The sequence below is a fragment of the Archocentrus centrarchus genome, chromosome 5 (genome assembly GCF_007364275.1).
Source record: "Archocentrus centrarchus isolate MPI-CPG fArcCen1 chromosome 5, fArcCen1, whole genome shotgun sequence".
In the NCBI taxonomy this organism is placed as follows: domain Eukaryota; kingdom Metazoa; phylum Chordata; class Actinopteri; order Cichliformes; family Cichlidae; genus Archocentrus; species Archocentrus centrarchus.
Genome location: NC_044350.1, coordinates 8,632,144 through 8,658,390, shown reverse-complemented (window position 1 = coordinate 8,658,390; position 26,247 = coordinate 8,632,144). Strand labels below are relative to the sequence as shown.

The following is a 26,247-nucleotide window of genomic DNA, read 5'->3' as shown; positions in this document are numbered from 1 at the left end:
CATATTGTAGTTCCTACTGGTAGCATCTCTTCTATGGAGGTGAATGTGAACTTTCTGGATCAAATGGAGCTGACTGACATCTCTGACCAGGAGGGTTTGGACGTCTTCTTCAGCTCTGTGGGAGAAGAAGGAGTGCTGACTTCCCCACTGCCAGGTAAGGAAATTGGAATCAGAACAGAACCTTAAAAATTTACAGCAGCACAACTTGATCACTAACAATGACTGATGGCTTTCTCGTATTCCAGGAAATAACAACCACAGCGAGGATGCCATCAGTAATGGACTTTTTCAACATGTCCTTGAGAGTCTTGACGCCAAGTCCATCGTCTCCTCCGCATCTTCAAAATCGTCCTTTGACAGCCAGACCATGAATGTCACCAGGGAAAATACTCCTGTGGTTGGGTCAGACAACAAGAACACACCCAACACAGTCAAGTGCAGAGCTATTTCCCCAAAGACAGAGGAGGGGAAAATTCAGAATTAAGCTTCAATCATTTAATCATAAAAGAGGCACCAAGTAGAAGGGAAAAACCAGTGTTGTGTCACAACATAAGAGACATTTTATTCCCCTTTCTTTAGCCAAATCTATGACAAACGCCAAAGACAACACGGTTTGACAGGCATAAAATTGTGTTTTTTTGCACCAACAAGGTGATTCCCAAAGAGCTATTAGCCAAAAACTTGGTATATGTTAGCGTGGTGTGCAATGTGTCCTTAATAAGTTGAAAAAACTGGACAAGTGGAGGACAAAAGAAAAAGTAGCAGACCTAAAAACCTGTCTGCAGCAGATGAACCATATCTGAAAGTCATGTCCTTAAGAAACAGAAAAAAAAAAATACAGCAAAGACTTGACACAGGACCTAAGAGATGTATCTGGCCCTTCAGTGGCTTAAATTTTCAGCATGACAATGATCCCAAACACACTGCCAATTCAATAAAACAATGCCTGGATGGAAAAACACAAAATGGGACACTGTCAGTCATGGATTGACCCGGACCTCAATGTTATTGAAGCAGTGTGGGATCATCTCGACAGAGAACAGAACAAAAGGCAGCCAACATCCAAAGAAGAGCTTTGAATGTCCTTCAAGAAGCCTGGAGAACTATTCCTAAAGACTACTTAAAGAAATGACAAGAAAGGTGCCTCAGAGAGTTCAGGCTGTGTTGAAGAAAAGGTGCTCATGACAAATTTCAAGCTGGTCAGATAGACTGGATAGACTTTGTTTTTGCCTTATATATTCTATATTAAAATATGTTTTCATGTTTAAATAAAACACTAAAGGGTCATTCTATATGAACTCAACCAATGGGTCCCCAGGTCACCATCTCAGACTTGAGTGAAAATTATTTTGAAAGTACCTCTATGTGTATAACGAACAACTCCTGAAAGACAACCCCACACCATAATCCCCCCTCCACCAAGCTTTACACTTGGCACAGTGCAGTCAGACAGGTACTGTTCTGCAGCTGCTCGGCCATGGAAACTCATTCCATGAAGCTCTCTATGCACTGTTCTTGAACCAATCTGAAGGTCCCACGAAGTTTGGAGGTCTGTAGTGATTGATTCTGCATAAAGTTGGTGAGCTCTGCATATTATGCAAATCAGCATCTGCTGACCCCACTCTGCGATTTTATTTGGCCTACCACTTCATGGCTGAGTTGCTTTTATTCCCAATCACTTCCACTTTGTTGTAATACCACTAACATTTGACTGTGGAATATTTAGCAGTGAAGAAATTCATTACTGGACTTGTTGAACCAGTGGTATCCTATCACAGTCCCATGCTGGAATTCACTGAGCTCCTGAGAGCGACCCATTTATTCACAAATGTTTGTAGACGCAGTATGTGCTTGGTTTCACACACCTGTGGCTATGGAAGTGACTGGAACACCTGTATTCAATGATTTGGGTGGGTGAGTGAATTCTTTTGCCAATATAGTGTTTAAATGAGGGGTGGCTCAGGACTATTGCACAATACTTTATATACAAATTGATATAGCCTGAGACACAAAGCCAGCGCAGAAGTCAGTAGTGTATCAACATGCAATGCAGTTAATTTCACAGTTGGATCCACCCTTGCTCATTGAAAAAACATAATAAACAAAGGCTGCAACTGTTAAAATGCTCCTCTCAGTTTTTCAAACAGGAGCTCATAAACCAGCGTGCACTCTGAGGAGGAGGAGTTTGCCTTGAAAGCAAAGACATTACCAATAATTTCTGTTTTCTGCAGCAAAGCACCTTCTGCCAAAGAGATGTTTGGCCAAAGAGGTTTTAGAAAGTCAGGTGACAGTTTAAAAAGTGACAAAGTCCACTTAGACTTAGAGAGAATGCTGAAGTGGATGAATGATTCAAACACAGGACTTCTCATTAGACTGAGTTTGTTTTACATTTACTTCATATTTTATTTCCAGTTTGTCTTTCTGTTTGTATTTTCAGTTGTCAGTTGCAGCTGGTTCCACAGAAAGACAGGTATACACACACACACACACGCACACACACGCACACACACACGCACGCGCGCATACTGCAGATTGCATTTTACAGTTGGGCGTGTGGGTGGGGAAAACAGAGGGCTGAGTCTTGCTGCTCTGAAAAAAGTCACGCACTCTGAGCTGGATATACTGAGCAAGGATCATGTTCTGCTTCTTCCTGCTGGTACGTATCACCATTTACTATGTTTGTCTGTCACAGACACAAAATGCTTTCATAGACACGTGAGAGAAAATGGACTTATGGTTTTGTTATGAGCCATAAAAATCTGAGACTTATTTATGAAAAGTTTCGTTCTCTCGTCACGCTGCGGACAGGAAAAATACCTTTGCATGTTTGCAGTGTGCTGTGTGCGCCTTATTGGAACTGGTTCATCAACTATGCAGCATTGTGCTTTTTTACAAATTCATTTCCCCAGTCATATAAATTATAAGCTTTAGCCTATGCCCATAACTTAACATTCCTACTTTGGCTGGATGTTTGTGTTCCAGGTTTATTGTTTGTCAGGTGCAACAAGCTCAGACGTGCTGAGCCGTCACAGACGAGCATGGAGTACTGACTCCTTTGAGATTGAGGAGGGCCATCCAGGACCGTTCCCATATGTGTTGGGCAAGGTAAGGAATTCAACCAGATCTGAATTCTATAAATTGGCGGACCTTAAAGGGACAGGTCATCAAAATCAAATTGAAATATTTTTACTCTGGACTGTATCGTTCCTTATCTACCTAGAGTGGAGAGCGCTGCCTGTTTTTCCTGATATTGGCTGTGGAGATGTTTGCCATCTCCTGAATAAATGGAACTCAATTAAAACAATCCACTAACCTTTTTACAAGCAGTGAAATGTTTCAAATGTATATTTGAAACATGAAAGATATGCAAAACTTTCCTTCTCTTCATTTTGTCCTTTTCTTTTTTGCATGAATAAAACAATGAATTTAATTACAAATTCACTTTATTTTTGTACAGTTTATTAATGGCATTTTGTCACAATTGAACTGTCATGACACTTGCACATAATTTTGTTTAATCATGTGCAGTTTTCACAGCAATGCAATCAGTGATACATTTAAAGTCATAACTCCCAAAAACTGACCTTAAAAACATTTGCTGTTGGGCTGTAGGTGGATATTGCTCGGCAATATGGAATATACTTTAAACTGTATGGAGAAGGAGTGGATGAAGAGCCAATGGGAGTCATCTCCATTGACAAAGACTCTGGCACTTTGTATGTCCACAAGGCCGTGGACTATGAGGAGAGGAAAAAACTTGAGGTTAGAATCGACACATGTTAAACACCAACATGTAGTGATGCCAGACACTGCTGAGGTAACATGACTCACAGTGACAGTGAAAATCTGTGATGCTCGTTGTTGCAACACTTCTGTCAAAAAGTCGGTATACTTGATTTCATACTAGTAATAAAACATCTTTTAGCTTCTTGTCACAGAACAAAAAAAAATCTTTGTTTTATCATTTCTCACAATACATTAATAATCGTATTTTATTGTATTGTAACTCTTTGGTGATAACTTTTGATGTCTAGCTAATATTTGAGGCCAGGAAAATGGACGATTCACTTGACACCAGGTTACGAATTGAGGTTTTTATAAAGGACATCAATGACAACCCACCGCGCTTTGAGAGGAATCTGTATGAGACTAATGTTGATCAGGAACACACACAAGGTAAAATATATATGGTTCTTCCGTTCAGCCGAATTAAACACTGATCATAGAACACAGCTTGATTCATCATTTCCCAACAGGCTCCAGTCTTTTGCAAGCGCATGCTAATGATCTAGACCAGAGTGGAACACTAAACTCAACCTTCCACTATGAAATCAAATCTGTGTCTCCAAACATTAGCGACACTGAATTCTTCATTGATGAGCCTGGGGAAATCTCATTCAAAGGATGTTTAAATCATGAGGTAAGAGACTCGTTTTTTGATATGTCAGGAGTACAGTGCATTTTAAAGATGAGTAAGAAGAGAAGTGGCATTTTCTGTTTATCTGATTAGACAAAGTAAAACTTACTGCAGTATTTATGCAAATGTGCATGCTTACTATGAGAAGTGACTGTGAGATGTAAACATTACAACAGTGCATAAACTAAAGAGAGCTGCATGTGGCTTTTAAGGCTTATTTGTATGACCGACAGCAGGTTTCTTGCAAATATCACAAACATCCTTATTATCCTTATTATAAAAGAGAGAATTCCTATAATGCATGAGGCTAACAGTAAGTTTTGCACACAATGGTCTCACTACTTTGGGAGGAAATGAATAGGGTACATGAGTATGAATACTTTGTTATTCTACAAATATGCTAAAAGTCTTCATTTGCTTGTGTTGAGGTGGCTGAAAAGTTTACAATAGTGGTGGAGGCCAAAGACCATGGTGACATAATCAGCCTGTCCAGTTCAACCACTGTTGTGATTCACATACGGGACGGCAACAACCACCTTCCAATCATCAGTGGTCAAACGGTAGGCAGTCAGTTGGCGTTACAAACTCCAAACAACACGAGTTTCAGCAGTTTCACACCTGTAATCTGATGATGACATCCAGTGTATACAGAACTATCAGGTGAGACAGAAAGGTGGTGTGGCATGGATTAGTTGTAACATAAGAAAAGAAAAGAAAAGAAAAGAAAAGAAAAGAAAAGAAAAGAAAAGAAAAGAAAAGTCTTTTCTATCATGTAAAAAACAGTGATACTGTAAGTAAAGTGAAACTAAAAAAATGTGAAAAGTGAAAAAAATATCTAAATTATGGAAAATAAATAAATAAATATTTATATTGAATTCATACTGAGTTTAAGTCTCATTAGCATTTGTTATTAATTTTAGTACACATATACACTACATTGACAAAAGTATTCACTCGTCTGCCTTCACACACATATGAACTTGAGTGACATCCCATTCTTAATCCATAGGGTTTAATATGATGTTGGTCCACCCTTTGTAGATATAACAGCTTCAACTCTTCTGGGAAGGCTTTCCATGAGGTTTAGGAGTGTTTACGAGAATTTTTACAATTCTTCCAGAAGTGGATTCATGAGGTCAGACACTGATGTTGGATGAGAAGGCCTGGGTCACAGTCTCCGCTCTAATTCATCCCAAAGGTGTCCCATCGGGTTGAGGTCAGGACTCTGTGCAGGCCAGCCAAGTTCTTCCACACCAAACCCAGACTCATCTATGTCTTAATGGACCTGTTTGTGCACTGGTGCGCATTCATGTTGAAACAGGAAGGGGCCATCCCCAAACTGTTCCCACAAAGGTGGGAGTATGAAATTATCCAAAATGTGTCCAATCCAAAAAATGTCTATGCCAGAGCATTAAGAGTTCCTTTCACTGGAGCTGAGCCCAACACCTGAAAAACAACCCCACACCATAAGCCCCCCCCACCCCACACACACACCCACACCAAACTTTATACTTGGCACAATGCAGTCAGACAAGTGCCATTCTCCTGGCAACTACCAAACCTAGACTTGTCCATTGGATTTCCAGACAGAGAAGCATGAATCGTCATTCCACAGAACACGTCTCCACTGCCCTAGAGTGCTTTACACCACTGCGTCCGACACTTTGCATTGTGCTTGGTGATTTAAGACTTGGATGCAGCTGCCATGGAAACCCACTCCATGAAGCTCTCTACACTGTTCTTGAGCTAATCTTAAGGTCACATGACGTTTGGAGGTCTGTAGTCATTGACTCTGCAGAAAGTTGATAACTTCTGCGCACTATACAACCTCAGCATCTACTGACCCTGACTGTTATTTTGCGTGGTCTACCACTTCATGGCTGAGTTGCTGTCGTTCCCAATCGTTTCCACTTTGTTATAATACCACTAACTGCTGACTGCAGAATAGTTAGTAGCGAGTAAATTTCACAACTGGACTTGTTGTACAGGTGGCACTGAGCTCCTGAGAGCGCCTAGGTGCTTGGTTTCATAAACCTGTGACCACAGAAGTGACTGGAACACCTGAATTCAATGATTTGGATGAGTGAGTGAAACTTTTGGCAATATAATGTGTTTAACCTGCCATAAAAATCTTAGAACCACCAAATCATTATTTTCTAAAAAGATAACTGATTAAATTATCAGAAGGAATATAAACAGTTTATAGTCCACTCTGACTCTTTGAATGAATAACCTGTGATATCAATAAACACACAAAGGAAAGGGAAATGTATAGATTTCAAAATTGTGTATTCACACTGTGAAATTCTTCTACACATTTCTACATGTCTTATTGCTGCACACTGTATTCAAACTCCAGGGCACTGGCAAAGTGAAGGAGCTTGCGACTGGGGTCTCTCCTCTGCGGCTGCATGTGACAGACAAAGACACCCCCCACACCTCAGCATGGAGAGCCAGATACACCGTACATGGTGATGAGGGAGAGCACTTCAGGATAGTAACTGACTTAGATACTAATGATGGAATCCTGACAGTAGTTAAAGTAAGTTGTATTTGGCTGCATGCCTTATATTACAGTTACAGCCACACCTTCCCTGCAATTACCACATTTTTGTCAACCCTGCGCTCAAAGCTAACAGTTAGCTTTGAGCGCTCTTATGCTCTTATGTAACGTGATTCAGAATATTTTTTGAATTTCACAAATAATAATTTCAGCCTTTAGACTTTGAGAAGGGGGCACAGAGGGAGCTGTTGATCTCAGTGGAAAATGAGGCACCATATTACTCCTGTAACGTGAAAGAGAGGACATCCTCAGGCCTCTGGAAAGTTGACACCATTAAAGGCCACGATCCCTCTGGTGCAGCTGAGCCTGATTCTGTACAAGTCACCATTGAAGTGGAGGATAACAACGACCCTCCTCAGTTCACTGTGACCACGAAAAAGGTCGTGGTGGAGGAGAACGCACCAGTTGGAACCTGGGTGGACAAAGTTACCGCTGTGGATCCTGACTCCAGTCATGTGCGAGATTTTGTGTAAGTGAGATTTAATTAAACATGTCTGAGCTCTAATCTGAACCCTCTGACTTTTGTTAACATGCACTGAATTTGTCCACAGTTACAAGATAGGAAATGATTCTGCTGGCTGGGTGATCGTGAATCCCCACACAGGTGACATCACTATGATCAAGACACCTGACAGAGAATCTCCACACGTTGTTAACGACCTCTACACCATCTTAGTGTATGCAGTTGACAATGGTAAACACACTCTGAATATGTATCTAAAAATTAAGAACACCGAAAATCAACTACTCAAAGACACACTTTTATTAATGAATCTTGGACAGGTAACCCACCTATGACAGGTACAGCTACACTGCATATCCATGTGACTGACCAGAATGACAACGTGCCAAAGCCAAGAGTGGACAGCCTGGATGTGTGCGTGTCCGATGCCCCCACAACCACCAACATCATGGCCTCTGACCCGGATGACGTACCGTACGGAGGGCCTTTCACATTTGAACTGTTGGGGAATGTGGAAGGAAAATGGAGCCTGAATCCTGCCTATGGTAGAAACATCCATGCTATGGAGTGACATATTACAGAAAAACAAGCAGAAAAGATTATATCATATGATTATTTCTTAAAGGTGACACAGCTGGTCTGGTGAAGGAGCCCAGTGTGTACGCTGGTCACCACACAATTCATCTAAAGATCTCCGACATGCAGGGAGCATTTGGAGTTTACAACCTCAGTGTGGCTGCCTGTGACTGCACTGAGAGACCCAACTGTTACAAAAAACAAAACGCTGGAGCAAATCTTGGCCTTTATGCTTTATGCATAATAGTTTTTTCACTGTTACTACTTCTATGTAAGGAAAATCGTATTTGATCTAGGAGTACTATGATATGTGTGGTAACAACTCTTTGAATCCACTACAAATTAAATTTTTCTTTGACAGTCGTGTTGCTGATGGCGTTCAGTATCTCACGCACAAGAGAGTTCATCGCTATGCAGCCTAGTGACTGTGCTGAAGCAACCCTCCTCCGATCAAACATTGAGGCCCCAGGAGAAAACGTCCAGGTCACTGCTGAGAAAACTTTTCAGACATACCAATCACCATTTCAATGGAAATATCAGTAAACCATTTATTTTCCTTTAAAGATTGTTTTAATGATTCCTGACCTTATCATGGAAACACCTGCCAATGAGTACAATAATCCATCTATCTTCCATTGTCCACCGGCTGAGATGCAAAACACATTTTTAATGAAGGTGGGTACGAGTGGATTTGTCAATACTTTCACAGCTTAAAATCAAGACCTATGAGAAGTCATTCTACTGTGGAGCATGCATGTTTATGAAAGCATTCCTTGAAAGTGTCAGATTCCTCTACAGATCTGCTCTTGCTCATCCTCAACAGGATATGAATCAGAGCTTCATCCATTCACACTATGGGAATTTTAGGAGGGAAAATCTGCCACAATACAGCAACGCTGGGAACCAGGTTTGTATGCACCCAGTGAAGATTAAAGATGTCTTAAAAATGGATAATAAAATACTGTGTCTTTGCTTTCTTCCAGTTTCAGTCAACCTGGAATCCTCCAATATCCACAAACTATGATGGCACCTACCAGGTAGAATACCAGAGAGTTGTGCTGCTTCTTTTTACTTTTAGGCATGAGATGATGAAATGTGTGAACTGTGTGTGTGCAGTTTGAAGACATGGGCGCCATGAACTTCCAAACACAAAACTTCAACTGCGGTATGGAGTCAGACACCCTTGGGCTACTTCAGGTTTGTAGGTTCTTTAGTGTATCATGTCTCCTATGCTGCATAAGTATGAAAAAAAAAATAAAAATACATGAGCATGTGCCACCATTTCCAGAAGCTGGACCTGCTCCAGAAGCAAGAAGGGGACTTTGACTGTGAGCCTCACATTTATGCAGAGCAAAGGGACTCAGACAGCACATCAGAGCTGGAGCCCATCAGTATTTCAGAAGAGGGTTCATTTCAGGACACACTGGAAGACCTGGGCCCAAAGTTCTACCAACTGGCTGCAGTTTACAGCCCAGAAAAACAAGACTGAATATATTCTGTAACAGAATATTTTTATTCTAAATGTGGGGAAGAACACATTTAACCCTCGGATTCCATTAGCTTTTTAGGTGAATTAATGTTAGTGGTTTAACCACTTCTGTGTGAGCAATACCACCAAAGAGCCGTATTGTTAATCATATGTATTTAATAACTGGCATGTCTCTTCAGTTTTCATTTCACAAACTAGAAAGAAAAACAAAAAGTACTACTATCCAATTTTGACAAGACTGCCTTCCATAACTTGTTTGGATCACATTTGGACAGTCGAGTACATTTAATTTCATGCATTTAACAAAAAAAAACAAAAAAAACAAAAAAAAAAATGCTGGTCTATTTCATAAGACAAATTCCATGTTGCATGTCTTTTTTTTTTTTTTTTTTTTAGTGCAGAGTTAATGGATTAAAAGAAATTGTTCTCCCATTTCATCTTAGGATCCAAAATCCAAATGCACATTTGGGACAAACAAAAACACAAAACAAAAACAAAACAAAAAAAACAAAAACAAAAAAATCTTCACTTAGAGTGCTTATGCAGATGGTGGAAATCAAAGCGGTATCTCTTAAATAAGCAGGAAACTACAATATTTACAATAGTTAACAAAAAAAGAAATCCTTCACACTCGCCCACTACCAACTTTTGGGAGGACTCGCTGCTCAGGGGCACTCTGCCCTTTGCGTCCACGGCCCCTAAATCCTCGGCCTCTCAGGAAGCGACCAGGTACTCCAAATGTTTCTATGTTCAACTTTTTCTCCTCAGCCCAGGTGGTCCTTCTATTTATATATATATATAAAAAAAACAAAAAACAAAAGACAAGGCACATTGGATTGGAGGGGGTGGTAAGTATTTTGCAGAGCTTGACAAAACTGAGGTATAACTGAAATAGTTAAGGTCACCTGGGCTTAAGGTCTGCTGAGATGTTGTCAAAGAAGCATTTGGCTTTGTCATAGTACTTGTCTCTGAGATGTTCCTCCTCCTGTTCAGGAGGGCTCTCCTGGGCCTCCCAAGACTCCTCAACTGCAAAAAATAGAAATTCAGAAGTGGTACACATGTTAGCTCAATTATGTCATCTCAAATGAACCAGATTTGGTCATCTTATTAAATAAAAGTAAATTAAAAAAAAAAAGTACCTGCACCCTCCTTTGTGAGATCATCTTTAAATTGAGCATTTGCACTTTCAAAATCAAAATCTGACTCAAACTCCAAAGTTGTAGCCTTTGAGTTTTTCACTATTAGTTGGCCTCTGCTTCTGTTCCTGGGCCTGCGACTGCCTGGAATAAGAGCAAAATGCAAACTGTTAAAACTGGTTCTCGAGCCAGTTCATCTAGTATTAAATATTGTAATTTAATGCTTTAAGACACGTGAGCAAACTTTCATTTACTCTAACAAAATTACTTCTGCTTTCCTCATTTGTCAGCAGAAACCACTAAAGAAACCAAATATCACCAGTATGAATCAGCACTGCACATTTTAAATTTGGATACCTTGTTTTGGCCTTTGTTTCTGGTTCCCAGTGTTTTGGCCTTCAGTGGAGGCAGCACTTGACTGAGATGGTGCCTGCTCTAAAATGTTAACATGTCAAAGTGTTGCTTCTTATCACAGTGGGCTTAAAAGCAGTTCTCATGAAAGTGAACGTTGTGTTAAATGAGCTTACTGGTGGGTATATTTTCCTTCTGAACCTGGGCACCAGAGCGTACAGGGCGCTGGGGTGGGCGAACCAGGGGTTTGTTCGGTGCCTGGGTCGCAGGCTTTCCCCTTTTCTGTGCGGCACTGGCCAAAGGCATGGTCTGGACAGCCTGTTCAACCATAGGGGCTCTCCTAGCTTGGCCTTGAAGTCCTGGAATTAAGAGCAGAAACGTAATGAGGGAAAGAAACTTAAACACATACATTACTGAGCTACCGATTGTTTTAGGAACTCTGTACCTAGCCCCAGTGCTGCACTGTACTGCTGGTTGAGTAGAGAACTAGCAGCCAGCTGATTGTAGGTGGGCATCATGTCTCTGTAAGGACTCCAGCGTGGACGATACATTGCAGAGGAGCTGCCAATAGATGACTAAACCCACAACAATAAAGAAAAATAAACTTTTAGAACTTTAGAACAAGCTTTCTGTGAATTTAAACTAAATCTACAATGAGGACCCAAAAATCAAGTCAGTTGATTTACCTTTACCTGAACAATAGCAGGGTCCTGGGGAAGTCCGTGGTGTGGCTTTGGTGGCTCAGACACAGTAATATCTTTTATGTCACTTCCTCTGAAGATTATGTATTCATAAACTTCATCTTTGGGTGGCATTGGTCTATCTGCGTGCCGATCCTCTGTACCATAAGATTTAACTGGCAAAATATGAGGTGAATTGAAATAAAGTCAGGCTGCCTGTTATTTAATCCCCAGCAAAATTTGTTCAAGACTTAATATGTAGATAATACAAATACCCCAAGTCATATTCTGCAGAGTATCAACCTACCTTTTGCTAAACCAACTGTGGACCTGTCTGTGTCCACAGAAGACAATATTCCCTCATAACGAATCTGTGCCTTGGATATTAAACTTATTTTACTACCAATATAAGGAGTTCCTCCTCCGGCACTCATGCTTGCAATAACAATATGGTTTCAGACCAAAAGGCCGTAGCTAACCTACAAAGCATGAAACCACGCCGCACACACACCTTAACTAATGAGCAATGTGCTCAATAAAGGGCACCTGTGCGCTTTATAAGATTGGCTGTGACGCGCCTGTTTTTGCAGCTGGCCCGGCCACCTGGCTTGTAACACAGGGGGAGGGGGTAGTTCCTTTATTTAGTCGGCATACACCGTTAGTGACAAAAGCAACAGTGTGGAGTAAAACTGGGGCAAACTGGAAGTGAACTCGCTGGTATTAAACAGGTTATGGGCATCCACTAGCAAACTCACCAGCAGCGAGCGGTTAACAATTACATGAGTTTTATTCTCTTTGTGGTACACAGTGCTGTTCAGCTTAACCATAACGGATGAGTCTTTGTAGGACACACACACGTACACATACTAAAATACGTCAGCCTACTCACTGGCCACTTTGTTAGGTACATCTGTTCAACCGCTTCTTAACAGCAAATATCCAATCAGCCGCAACCCAGTGAATTTAGACATGCAGACATGGTCAAAATGACCCGAGGTTCAAACCCAGCATCAGAATGAGCAAGAATGGAGATTTAAATATTTTCTTGGCGCATTTTGGGTCTCTTAGTACTAATTGAGCATAATTGCAATCCCACATCCTGAGTATTGTTGCCGAGCAGCTCCATTCCTTTATGATCACAGCATACCCATCTTGTGATGGCTGCTTCCAGCAGGATAAGGCACCATGCCGCAGAGCTCAAACAAGTTGAACTAGTTGAACTGTACTCAAATGGCCTCCACAGTCACCAGATCTCAATCCAACAGAGCACCTTTGGGATGTAGTGGAAAGGGAGATTCTCATGGATGTGCAACTGACAAATCTGCTGCAACTGTGTGATGCTGTCATATGGTTCCAGCACCTCGCTGAATCTGTGCCACATAGAAATAAAGTAACTCTTAAGGTTAAAGGGGGTCCAAGGTAATAGCAAAGTGTTCCTAATAAAGTGTCTGAGTGTATGAAATGTAATGCATCAAAATGAAAAACATCAAATTATCTAATATGGCTCCACGCTATTACAAATACAGTTTGTAAGAAATATATTTGAAGGACAGGGCAAATTTTTAACTTGAAAAATAGATATTTAGCCTATATTAATGCCATTTTCTAACACAGGTGTTAAACATTATGTATTATGTATCTCCAGCTACCCTTTTTTAGCCCTCCTTCTTTCTTTCGTTTTATTTATTTATAAACCAGTTTGGGCCATTGTTGTTTAGCGTCTCCCAAAGTACACAATTTTGTAAAGTAATAAGAAAACATTTGTCACCTTTGGATCTTTATTTCAACATAAAAATGAAAGCAAAACTAAACAAAGGTTCCTCTCGCAGCAGGCATTCATAAAAGTCGGTGCGCTTAAAAAAAAAAAAAAAAAAAAAGGCACTAAATCCCATGACTGGCTGACAGCACTGTACATTTCCTCTCTAAAGCAGGGTGGGGCGCCCTCAAACGCTTCATCACAACAGCAACTTCAGTAGGCTATAACGCTGCAGCCATCTTGCACAGCGGACCGAGCGCAAATAAGCTTAGAAATTTGGTTTGTTAGCTTGCTGCAAACCCCATTTTTGTTCTACCAAACGCCACACGATGAAATTCTGAAACGAAATAACTATCGTTTTAGCGTAAACACGTCGGCGACGATGTAACGTTTAACGAAAACAGATTATCTCCGCGACGATGTTGTTCCGTCTCTCGCATCCCCTAGAATGACAGCTGAAGCCATTGGTACCGCCTTTTACGTGTGGAGCAGCCAATCACAGCTCTCAGAAATCCCTGCTCGGAGACGTTTCAGCTGTTATGCGCAGGCGCATGTCAATCGGTAAGTACCTCACTTTTCACAAGCTCGCAGGAGTGTGAAGATGGCGGTTGGCTCCGGCCCGCTGGATGAGCTCTTTTTACTCACAGGGGTGAATAAAGCGGTAGTTTGTCATCCGGCACGGTCTGTAGAGTCACAACTGTCGTTCTTGTGTCAAAACAACCACTGGGCTAGGCACGAGCCTGCCGGTAATTACATGGCTATAGTTCCGGGACAAGGGGGTAGCTCGAGCTAATGCCCAGCTGGGACTTGGTCAAGACGATTGCTAAAGCAGGTACGCTGTAAACTACTAATGTTGTTTTTCTCTTTGTCTCACTTACTATACACGAAAAGCGAGCGCCGGAGCTGACAGAGAAAAGCAGATACTGTGACACAGCCTTGCCCCATCACATTCAAGATTGTTTGTGCTCCTTGTTAAACAAGTTGAAGAGTAGGGGGTCTCTACATCACGAGCTCCCCATGGTTCAGCTATGGACGCGTCGACGGCCAGCACGGACTCCAACACGGGACACGACCCTGGCAAAACACTTGTTGTTAGTAGCGGTGCAACTTTTCTCCCTAATCACCAGGGGAAAATAGGCTCATACTCCGCACAGACTTTCAATGGGAGCCAAACTATGAACTCTCACAATTCAGGAAGCGCTGCCACTCTCGGGGGGACGATAGTGACAAGTGGCACTGGTAACAGCAGCAGCGCTGCGATATCTGTCACAGCTGTCAACAGTGGACCAGTGTTGTCAAAAGGGCTGGCCGGTGTCACAATGCCCCCCTCTTCAAACAGTGTAATTCAGACCCCGCTCATGAACTCTCAGAGTGTTGTGGCTTCAGCTCAGCCTGTGAGCCAAGCAACGGGACCCACTGTGACACTCGTCAGGGCGCCTATGCAAACCGCTGGGTCGGGTGCAATTTTGAATGGGAACAATAGTGCGATCTCCGCTGTGGCGGCCAGTACATCAAGCCAGACAGGTATCGGCATACAAACTCCGCTTGTAAACAACGGCCAGCCGTCCAATTCTCTGTCCATGAGCGCAGGAACGCACATTATCAAGGCGGAGCCACCCACAACAATAACAGACTCAGCACCGCAACCCACAGTCACTCCCGGCGCCGTCAGTGTTCCCCGGACTTCTGCGACGGTGGCTGCCAGTGCCGGCGGGATCCGGGCTCTGACACCTCAGATGCTGGCCCCAAGGCTACCCCAGGCTGCTTCGGGGCAGCCCAGTATCCATAACATCCAGCTCCCACCGGGTAAGTAAAGCCAAAATGTAATTGGTTAGAGATTTCTTTCCACACTTAACTGAGTAACCAGTTTCATTTTTGGCTTGCTGAACGATTGCAAAAATAAGCATGTAATTCCATAACTGAATGTTATTATCCTAGTATAGAATACATAGCGCTTGTTCCCTCATAGACTTAATATGAGTCGCACACTGAAGGCTTTAAATAACACTAAGCCGCTCATTTGTTATTTTGATGATCGTTATTATTTTGAAGTTGTCTTTTATAGTATGCCATGTTTTTTTCTGATGGGTGCCAGGAATGGTGCTTGTACGCAGTGAGAGTGGACAGCTGCTGATGATTGCTCAGCAGGCTCTGGCCCAGATGCAAGCCCAGGCGCAGGGAGACATGGCACCTCGGGCCACTACACCAACTAATGTGCCTCCAGGCCAGGTAAGAGCACCAAGAACATTATTTTCACCACAGTTATCTTTCATTTCAGGTCAGTGGTGCAGGCCATGTTCAGCCTGCCTACGGCTCATGAAAGCACCTGTTGAGCAGACTATTAGATTGTATAACTTAGAGTATATGTGGGTATGTGGAGAGCAGCTTGATTGTATATCATGGGTTTTATTATTCGTCTTAAATCTTGTAAAGCTGTAAGATTCACGCATTATTTTACGTTTGTATGAACATGTGTGTCGCTCATCAGGTTTTGCTTTGTGCCACTTCTTAGGCTCCTGGAAACACTGTCATCAGCAGACAAGTGACTCCCAGCACCATCATCCGACCAGGCTGTCCAGCTCCAACGCCACTCACTGCGACCACCACGCTTCACAGACCTCCTATCCTTCAGGTCGGTTGGTCTCAAAGCATTTTTTGATTTCTGATTTGGATTCCTGCACATTATTTTCTTTGTTATATGGCGTGAGCTAGACATACAAAACAATATCCAGAGCATGATATTTCTGGGCACATTAGCCATAAAATGTAAACCTACTTGATTTACATTGTTTTGAGAGCCCTGTATGTGTACAGGGAATGTTTTCAAATGCCTCATTTACTTTTTGAATTAGAAAATATTCTGTTGATATTTATGAAAATGCTAACAATTTATATGCCAAAGTGACACTGAAAAGACTGGAGTATAAGATGTTTGTATAGCAGATTAAATTTAGATGCAAATTACTGTTTATTTACTACTTCATGTCAAAGTAGCTGCTGTGAAATATGTTTTTATTGGATTCTGTTGGGTATAAAATCAATTAGAAAACAAGATCCAAGTAGTTTGGCTTAATGTGTACTTTCATGGGCTGTTATAGAAATGCAGAATAAATGCTGCTGCTGAGTTAAAATTTTTTTTTTTTTAAGTGACTATAGTGTACAGTGTAAGGCTTTGCTAAAGAAAAGGGGGGGGGGTCAAGTCATTATTCTTAAATACATTTGAGTCAGTGTGAAGCATTTTCCCCTCATTTGCTGCGGTTTTATTGACAAACATAAAACTACAAATGAGACATTTACTTGTTCTTTGTTTTTTACGATAAAGATAAATTATCAATACGAGGATTACCAGCATTTTATCTTTGTTGTTGTCTTTAGCTTCTATATGTGTGGGACTATGTCCAGGCAACAGTGACGTTGCTCACAAAAGAACATGCCGTGATCACACTGAGGTGGTCATGCACGGCATTGGGAAATCTGCCTCTTGTGGACCTTGTTCAACCCAGGGAAGTTATGTGTTATCACACACAGAAACGTGTCTGCAAATTATAAACCAGTTATGTAAAAAAAAGAATGGTATCTATTGGTGTGCCGACTTTCACTTATGTCTTAAAAGCAACACATTGAAGTTCTTTTTTTCAGGAAGAGCACCCAGCTGAAATCCTGCAAGAGAAGTGCACCTGTTTCCTCTTATAAACCTGAATGTTGAGCAACTTTGAAAAAACTTTAACTCTGTTCTCTAATGATGCAAATAGTGGTCTTTGAAACAGTTAAGTATCTAAAAGTAATTTTGTTTATATAAATCTGTTTTTTCTTTTTTTTTTCTTTCAGAGCTCAGTTGGGGCCACAGTACCGGGAATGACCTCTAGGACAGTGAGCCAAACAGCTGGGACCACAGTTACCTCGGTAGCAGTCAGCAAAGTGAGTTGTGTTAATCCCCAGGGGACAGATGGAGCTACTAGATGGCTGCACTGTACTATATACTGTAGAGTTTGACACTTCCAAGTGATGCATTTATTTTAATAGGCATGTACACAGTGCTGTGCAAATGTCCCCTTATTTCTTTACATTTTGCTTCCACAGGGCAGTTCTACAACAATGACTTTCTTGTCATTTTTAAAGTGGTCTTGAGCAATAGTTTTCCAGCTTTCTGAAGGTCTTTCAGAGTTTTTCTTTGGACATTGGCTGCATCTTCAGTCCAGTCATTGTACCTGACCATTTTCACAGGAATGTTTTGTTTTTCCTTTTGTTTAAGCCACTTGACACTGACCTCTGAATAAATGCACCTAACTTCAGGGATGACCCAGTATTGTGTCTGCGTGTAACAGACAACTTAGCAAAAAAAAACAAACAAATTTTTTAAATTGTATCTATAGGCTGCCAGCAGCCTGTCACATCATTTGTTCCCATATCTTTAGTTGAATCTATGAAAAATGCCAAAAATAACAGTTTGACAGGCACCAACAAGGTGATTCCAAAAGACCTACTAGTTGAATCCTTGGCATATCTTGGCATGGTGCGCAGTGTGTCCGTAAAACATCTGAGGAAACTGGACAAGTAGAGGAAAAAAAGAAGTGGCTGGCCTAAAACACTGTCTGTTGCAAATGAACTTTCTCTAAGTCATGTCTTTAAGAAATGAGAAAAAAAAATCCAACAAAGACCTGACACAGAACCTGAGACACGCAGACTAATGGCCTTTCAGTTGATCATTACACAAAAGCTGGACTGAAAATCAGTGGCAGCAGGTCTTATGGAGTGATGATCTTTCGTTGTTGTCAGAGGAGGTCAGGAGAGAGAACAGTGAGTGTCTACAGCCATCTGTAAAACACGATGGAAGCTCTGTCATAGTTTGGGGCTGCACGTCAGCCAGTGGTGTTGGGGATCTTGTCAAAATTGTTGGAATCATGAATCCAGAAAAGTACCGTCAGATCTTGATCCACCATGAAATACCATGTGGAAAGTGTCTGATTGGCAACAGCTTCATTTTTCAGCTTGATTCCAAACACACTGCAAGTGCAATAAAAGCATACCTGGATAGAAAAACACACAATGAACACTGTCAGTCATGGATTGGCCTCCCAGAGCCTGGACTTCAACATTATTGAAGCAGTTCTTGACAGAGAACAGAACAAAAAGCAGCCAGCTAGTGGAAGAGCTTTGGATGTCCTTCAAGAAGCCTGGAGAACTTAAAGAAATGACGAGAGAGCTGCCTGAGAGAGTTCAGGCTGAGTAAGACTAAAATGGGAAATGCCAAATATTGACTTTCTGTACTATAGTGTAATTTAAAAAGGCAAAGCATGCTGTGATGTATAACCTGTGTAACATGTTCTGTGTTTTTGACAGGAAACAATTGAGAATGTGAAAAAATGTAAGAACTTCTTGTCTACACTGATCAAGCTGGCATCCACTGGGAAGCAATCCACTGAAACTGCAGCCAGTGTTAGGGAGCTGGTCAAAGACCTGCTGGTGAGCGAACCGTGGGCGATATCCCCACTCATATTCTTTTTATTTTAAAATGCAGAAGTGGCTTTTCAGATTGAAGGCAGCACCCACTAGTATGAAATTCATTTTCAAAGAGAAGCAGCGTGGCAGGAACAGCTAGGGTGGGTTTGATGGTGTTAAAGTGGGTGGGTGCATCCCTGGGAGACTTATGTGAACAAATCAAGAAGAAAATAGATATTTTTGGAAGTGATTCTGATTGCTTTTTCATGTGAAAGCTCCAGGCTTGTTTTTTTACACTGAGCGTGTAGAAATCAAGACTTCTGAAAATGATGATCAGACACCCATTCAGCCCTCAATTTGTTATTTTGTGTTTCATTAGGAGGGCAAACTGGAAGCTGAAGAATTCACCAGCAGATTGTACAAAGAACTCAACTCCTCACCCCAACCTTATCTTGTGCCTTTCCTCAAGGTAAGAAAGATTGTTGCATTTCACAATAACCATTAAAATATGTGGTTTAGTTTGTACATTAAGTGTAATGTTTATTTATTTTTTTAGAGAAGCCTCCCAGCTTTGAGGCAGCTCACCCCAGACTCAGCAGCTTTCATCCAGCAGAGTCAGCTCGCCCAGCCAGCCTCAGGTTCAGTTTCTTCCACCTCACCCACCCCCCCTACAGTGGTCCTGCGTAGCCCAGCTCCTCGCCTTCCTGCTCAAGTTAGTAGGCCCCAGCTCCAGCCAGGCATTAACAAACCAGGACAAATGACCTCACTGGTAATTAAAATGAATTTAGATGTCGACTCGGGTAGCTGCACTCACAGGTGTTACAAGATGTGTCGTTCCCCTTACGTCTCACTGAAACAATGCTTTGGTGTTCCTTTAGAGCATTAAAACTGAAAACGCTATACAAAGAAGTTATGAAGAACTGAATTCTTGCTTACTCTGCAGAAATTTTCTCAAATGGCCAGGAAGTAATATTGATACTTCTTAGATGAGGTGATAATTAGCGGACTTCAATCTTAAAATCTGTCATTCTGCCTGTTTAGATGGAGAAAAGTCTTTGTTGAGCTGTTTGGTATCATTGTGCTCACTAAACCAAACATGGACAAGAGAAAGAAACGGATTAAAGGACCAAAATATTTCCAAGTATGGTCAAAGTTAAGGCTAAAAAAAGATGTCAGAGTTTCTGATCATAGCAAAAACAGAAGGGATTGCTTTCTGAGCTCAAGTGTGTTGACTTGCTCACATCACACTTATTATTGAATTCAGTGGATATTTGTTAATTTGTTGTTGGGTTGGTAGTGCAAGTCCATTATTTGTTGCAGCCTGTGAGTCGGTCTAACAATTTGGGGCCCACTCTCACACTTAAACAAGAAGTTTACTCCAAGTTTACCCCAAGGTTACAATTCTTCTCAAAGGTCCTTCAGACAGATGACCCAAAAAAGATTTTTTTATTTTTATTTTTGTGCAGCTCTGAACACATAGCCAATAATTTTGGCCATCTCTGACCATTTCAGGCTTTATCCAATAATTACATGTGTGAAATAAATTTCTAGGTACAGTTTTAAAGCAACTATAAAATGAGGTGGCAATAAGTTATGAAGGATATTCAATATTTACGCTAGCTGCAGTGGCAATAACAAATACAGCGTACAGTATAAACCTGTTATAATCTGGGTTTTAAACCTCATTTTTTTCAGGTCCTCCAGCCTCAGCAGCAAAGAGCAATTCTGAGACCTCAGGTAACCTTACCGGCAACCCCCATAACTCTCAGGAATCAGGCCCCTGGTCGCATCATGCTGGGACAGCAGCAGGTCCAGCTTAAGGAGCTGCAGCCAGGTGAGGATGTCAGTCTAACAACACTTTTGTCTGTGTTTTTGTACATGTGTGTGCCTCTTATTGGGTGCGTCACAATACTTTTTTTTTTGTTTTGTTTTTTTGGTGAATCAATGTAATCCATCTGTTTTGTCACTGCTAGTTCCCCTGAGGCCAGAGGGGCCACCTGGTTCCAAACAAATCTGTGTTGCAGCCTTGACCCCGGCTCAAAAAAACAAGCTCAAAGAGGCGGGCGGAACTTTCAAGTAAGTGGCATTTAAATTAGTTCTTCTGTTAATTTTGTTCATGACCAAAAACGTTTGACTTGAAGATGAAAATGAGTGATTGTAATGAATTAATTAAAGGCTTAGAGAAACGTCAATGTGTCTTTTCCTTGTTTCAAAAACACTCTAGCTGGTTCATAAAGGGGGTTAAAGTTGAATAAAGTTTTCAAGTTTTATTATTGTGTGCCATATTTCATCGTGTGTTTAATGGATGAATTTTTACTTGCTCAATGTGCATTAACAGAGATGACGATGACATCAATGACGTGGCCTCCATGGCCGGAGTGAACCTGTCAGAAGAGAGCGCTAATATCCTAGCCACCAATTCCATTACAGTGGGAGCGGTGACGCATTCCTGCAAGGATGAAGCGTTTCTCTCCTGTGCCATACTGCAGAGGAGAATGCTGGAGATCGGTGAGACACTGACCTCAGTGTTGACTAGAGGTTTTTCGCGTGATGCCATGCACACATCGTTTGAGAGTCGTGTACCATATTGGGTGCAGTACAACCACCGGTAGCTAGCGGATTGCTGCAAACACCTGTAGTTTGCATGAAAGATGCCGAATTTTCTGCAGATGCTCGCTAACTAGTCAAATGGTAGTAAAACTTGAAAAAGTGTAATACAAACTGGAAAATAATATCATTCGCATTTGATCTTAAAGCTGAACTTCAGGACCACAGCCAACACGTTTCAAAAGCTGCAACTTTTTCTAGTTTGTGTTGCTCTTTCCACAGTTTCACTATAGCTTGGAGGGTAGCTGGCAAGTGTTTGTAGACAAGTCGGTGTCTGCCATGCAAACTATAGGTGACCATGGCAATCTGCTAGCAGGTTTTTTGCCAACTTTTTAGGGAATATGTTAGTGGTTCTCTAGCAGCCAGTGATTACCAGGGCTCACGGACTGGCCTGTAGGGCTACACGTCTGTGGGTTTAGTGCTAGATTTCCCAGCGACCATTAGCCAACCAGTCTTTAATCACTTGACTTTGTCATCATGATTGTCACGTGTTCAAAATAGCAGACAAGTCAACATCACATGGTTAGCGTCACATGTCTGCAAACTTCAATGCAAAGTTTTTTGGTTTGCTATCCTCAGGTAGGAGGCATGGCGTAACAGAACTCGGTCCTGAGGTGGTGAACTATGTCTCCCATGCTGCTCAACAGCGACTTCAGAACCTACTTGAAAAAGTCTCCCAAGTAGCCCAGCAGAAAAACATCAGTTTCAAGGTTTGTAGTAAAAAAAAAAAAAAAAAATTCCATTTGGTTTTAATTTGCAGAAGATAAGCATATCCTGCAGTCACTACACCTGTTATTATCTCGCCTGTATTGGGTCACTTTCTGTTTTATATAACATTGTAACACCACTCTCTCGGCAGGAGGATAACAACCATGAGCAGAGCAGTGATGTTCGTACTCAGCTGAAATTCTTTGAGCAATTGGACCAGTTAGAGAAACAGCGAAAAGAGGAACAGGAGAGAGAGATCCTCCTGAAGGCAGCTAAGGTACAGCATCACCGACAGACCTCAAAAGCTACTGATGTAGAATGGATTTCAGGAAGTTTCTGCAAATTCTTAATCTTTATAAAGTATTGGTTTTATCTTCTTGTGTCCGTGCAGTCTCGAGCTCGGCAAGAGGATCCAGAGCAGCTGCGTCTCAAGCAGAAGGCAAAAGAGGTACAATGAAAGGAGAAGGACTGTCCACAAAGTCTGTTTCTCTCTATTTACGCAGTGTATGATGGATTTGTGTGTGTGTTGTACAGATGCAACAGCAGGAGTTGGCTCAAATGAGACAAAGGGAGGCCAACCTGACAGCTCTGGCAGCCATTGGCCCTAGGAAGAAGAGGAAGAATCTGGACTCGCCATCCTCCTCTGCTTCAGCTGAGGTGACATAAGACAGGAAATCCCACCTGTACTTTAGTTTTCTTGGTTTTATATATACACTCATTAGACACTTTATTACGTACTGGGTTGGACCCTCTTAATTCTTTGTGGCACGGATTCAGCAAGGTGCTGGAAACGTTCCTCGCAGACTTTGGTCCATATTGACGTGATCACACAGTTGCTGCAGATTTGTCCATGAATCTCCTGTTCCACCACATCCCAAAGGTGCTCCGTTGGATTGAGATCTGGTGCCTGTGGAGGTCATTTGAGTGCAGTGAACTCACTGCTATGTTTAAGAAACCGGTTTGAGATGATTTGAGAATTGTGCCAACCATTTTGTTATCCTGCTGGAAGCAGCCATCAGAAGATGGTGCACAGCTATAATGTTAAGTGATGACGTATAGTTATTGATGCTCTTTAACTTTTTAACGTAGACGTACAGTTGTACTGTATCTTCCAGTTTGGTTGTTTTTCTGTGTGAAGTATCTACTGTCTCTTCTGCACTGTTCACTGACGATATGCCTGGGGCTGTGGGAGGGTGAGGAAACGAGATGATCGAACGTCTCTGCAAATGCGCTCACATAATGCTCTGATTTAAAAATCTATTTAACAATCAGAAATATCCTTTTCCTGTTTTCTCTCTCATTTGATGGTGATTATGACGGATCACCACACACACAAACTTCAAAGTGTGCAGAGGTCCGGACTTGACTTGTGTACGCACACCCATGCCCGCCCAGATATGTCTGGGTTGCCAGTGTCAGTTATCTGTGGAGGTGGAACATCAAAATATGGCTTTGCAGATTTAATTTATTATGAATCCCAGATTGATGATCAGTGCAGAAATTAGAGCTATTGCCAGTCATTTTAACAATCATCACCCCCGACATTATCCATCTGCACAACCCTAGTACACAGTGGGCATAAAAGGGTGACTGTGGAGTTTAAATCATGGTCACCTGGGGCCCAAAGTGTGCCAAGAAAATATCCCCCACACCGTTACACCACCAGCACCGGCTTGAACTGTTGATAGAAAGCTGGATGGATCCATGCTTTCATGTTGTTCACACCAAAATTTGACCCTACCATCTGAATGATACAGCAGAAATTGAGACTTATCAGATCAGGCAACGTTTTGCCAATCTTCTGTTGTCCAGTTTTGGTGAGGCCATGTGAACTATAGCTTCTTTCCTGTTCTTAGCTGACAGGAGTGGTACCCTGTGTGCTCTTCTGCTCCTTCAAGGTTCGGCATGTTGTGCTTTCAGAGATGCTCTTCTGTAACTTATATTATTTGCCTAACTGTTGCCTTCCTGTCAGCTTGAAGCAGTCTGTCTATTCTCCTCTGATGTCAACAAAGTAGTTTCACCCAGAGACCTGCTGTTCATTGGATATTTTCTCTGTAAACCCTAGACATGGTTGTGGGAAAATCCCAGTAAAAATAATCAGACTAGCACCAACAAACATGTCTCCCTCGAAGTCACTTAAATCACATTTCTTCCCCATCCTGATGCTCAGTTTGAAGTTCAGAAGGCCATTTTAACCATGTTCACATGCCTAAATGCATTTATTTGCTGCCATGTGATTGGCTAATTAATGAACAGTTGAACAGGTGAGTGAACTGTCAAAAAAAAAAAAATGTCTTCATCTGAAATCCTCCGTATTAACAGACCCTCTCATCTTTAGTTTATGTAGGACTGTTGTTTTACTCAGGTATCAGGGCAGTATTTGTCGCTGTGGCTGAATATATATAAAGAAAAGAGAGTTGACGGCTGCGTGACTCAGTGATACAGAAGTTATGTAGAGGTTGGATGAGTCATAGCTGGTGCCTTGTGTGTTGCTTTGTGCTCAGCATTAAAAGATTAGTTGATACTACTTTTTTTATTTTTTAGCATAATATGTTTGTCATGACAAAATGGCTAATACTGGCAATAAGAGTCTGTTTTTCTCCCTGGTGACTGTATGAGCCAGACAAAGTTAATTTGGTGACAGGCTGTCACTGAGAGCCTGACAAAAAACCTGCCAGCAGTTATCTGTGCAGTGCTGAGAAAATAACAGAATAAAACCTGTCATTAGATCAGTCAGAGTGTTACACTCATGCACAATGTCAACTGACTGTTATAATCATAGATCACATATAAACAAGTTACTAGTCAAATTTGTTTAATACAGTGGAACAGCCACTGGTGTCTCTCACACCCTGACTACCAATGCTGCTAATACGCTTCCTGCAGGGGTCAGAGAAACACAGATTTTTCTCTAAAACGTTCTAGTCTGACCTTATCAAGGGAAAAAAAGGTCCTAAAGCTTTTACTAAGCAGCAATATCTTAGTGCTTTTCTTAAGAAGGCCTGAAATTGATCCTGTCATGCAGTGAGCATGAAGTGCAGTACACAAATAAGGCTGCAAATGTGCTAAAATATACAGATGTGCTGACACTGCAGTTCACGCCTACAGACACTTTCTGTTTCTTCCTTATGTTCCTTCTTTTGGGTGTTTGTTCTGTCTACTTACTTTTATTTCACTTTTATCTTCATGGCTTTGTGTTTTCAGGTGGCACCACTGATTCTACAGTGGATATGTATTTTTTTTTTTTTTCCAAGTCAAACAAATCATCTGTTTCTTCATATTAGTTGAGCAGTTTGAAAATCTTTCCAGGAACTTCTCTCCTTGGAATCATCTGAGTGTAATCTGCTCGTCTTAATATATTAACAGTATTATTTAACAGTGAAAAGCTAAAAAAAATATCCAGGTAAAGATGTGAACCCCTTCAAATGATTCACTCCTCAGACTCTTCTTCCCCCCAGTAACAAAAGTCACATACCCAGTGAGTGTGCTTACCCTGTCGTTTCTCATTCTTATTCCCCTCTCCTTTATCTTCCAGGGATCGGGAACAGGTCCCTCTCTGTCTGGCGGGCCTGCTTCATCAGGCTCCAGACCCACACGGCAGCGCATCACACGTGTCAATCTCAGGGACCTGCTCTTCTGTTTGGAGAATGAGAGATTTACCAGTCGCTCCCATTTCCTCTACAAGGGCTTTCTCAAATAGGCTTGATGTCAAAGAGGAGAGGTGAGGAGGAGGAGGAGGGGGAGGGGGGGGGGGGCAATGAAGTGTGTGGAGAGACCAACAGCTCCCACCACAGAGAGCACATAAGAGACTCTTGTATGTGAAGAGGAGGCGAAAAGCGACTTGGCACATTTTAAGGTTCATCGGAAATACCTGAATTACCTGAAATACAATAGTAGCCATATTGGATGGTCTCTCTACCTCCCTCCTTATATAATGCCTATTTTCTTTCAGAGCAGTCACTGACTGAGGCCCCTTTTTATTTAACCTTTTGTCATGATGGTGCAAAAATGAATATGTTTTAAGAAGAAGGTTTTTTTTTTTGTATGAATGAATGAAATATT

At 41.6% G+C, this 26,247-nt stretch overlaps 3 protein-coding genes across 4 annotated transcripts; 2 read left to right on the top strand and 1 right to left on the bottom strand.

The window, feature by feature from the left end:
* The first annotated feature begins 2,591 nt into the window (after nt 1–2,591).
* On the top strand, nt 2,592–9,820 carry LOC115780286 (cadherin-like protein 26). Its single transcript, XM_030729399.1, has 17 exons — nt 2,592–2,656; nt 2,983–3,105; nt 3,613–3,762; nt 4,035–4,176; nt 4,257–4,420; nt 4,846–4,977; nt 6,777–6,959; nt 7,133–7,449; nt 7,532–7,674; nt 7,764–7,988; nt 8,069–8,290; nt 8,381–8,502; nt 8,584–8,694; nt 8,843–8,926; nt 9,003–9,056; nt 9,136–9,216; nt 9,308–9,820. The coding sequence occupies exons 1-17, from the start codon at nt 2,636–2,638 to the stop codon at nt 9,506–9,508; spliced, it is 2,475 nt and encodes an 824-aa protein (XP_030585259.1). The 5' UTR covers nt 2,592–2,635; the 3' UTR covers nt 9,509–9,820.
* Nucleotides 9,821–9,932: 112 nt separating this feature from the next.
* LOC115780287 (protein LSM14 homolog B-like) lies at nt 9,933–12,320 on the bottom strand. 2 transcript variants are annotated; one of them, XM_030729400.1, is made up of 8 exons: nt 11,983–12,320; nt 11,682–11,851; nt 11,441–11,570; nt 11,172–11,354; nt 11,002–11,079; nt 10,648–10,788; nt 10,414–10,534; nt 9,933–10,290 (listed from the first exon to the last, which is right to left on the bottom strand). In XM_030729400.1, the coding sequence occupies exons 1-8, from the start codon at nt 12,107–12,109 to the stop codon at nt 10,134–10,136; spliced, it is 1,107 nt and encodes a 368-aa protein (XP_030585260.1). In that variant the 5' UTR covers nt 12,110–12,320; the 3' UTR covers nt 9,933–10,133. The 2 variants fall into 2 exon arrangements, with proteins under 2 accessions (XP_030585260.1, XP_030585261.1); XM_030729401.1 differs by having other exon boundaries at nt 9,953–10,290; nt 11,688–11,851; nt 11,983–12,316.
* Nucleotides 12,321–13,955: 1,635 nt separating this feature from the next.
* Nucleotides 13,956–25,901, top strand: taf4a (TAF4A RNA polymerase II, TATA box binding protein (TBP)-associated factor). Its single transcript, XM_030729422.1, has 16 exons — nt 13,956–13,992; nt 14,323–15,237; nt 15,527–15,660; nt 15,944–16,063; nt 17,260–17,349; nt 18,772–18,894; nt 19,250–19,339; nt 19,427–19,639; nt 20,566–20,704; nt 20,844–20,946; nt 21,209–21,378; nt 22,057–22,187; nt 22,337–22,462; nt 22,577–22,633; nt 22,720–22,842; nt 25,721–25,901. Exons 2-16 carry the CDS (start codon nt 14,460–14,462, stop codon nt 25,883–25,885), a joined length of 2,562 nt encoding a protein of 853 aa, XP_030585282.1. The 5' UTR covers nt 13,956–13,992; nt 14,323–14,459; the 3' UTR covers nt 25,886–25,901.
* The last annotated feature ends 346 nt before the right edge of the window (nt 25,902–26,247 follow it).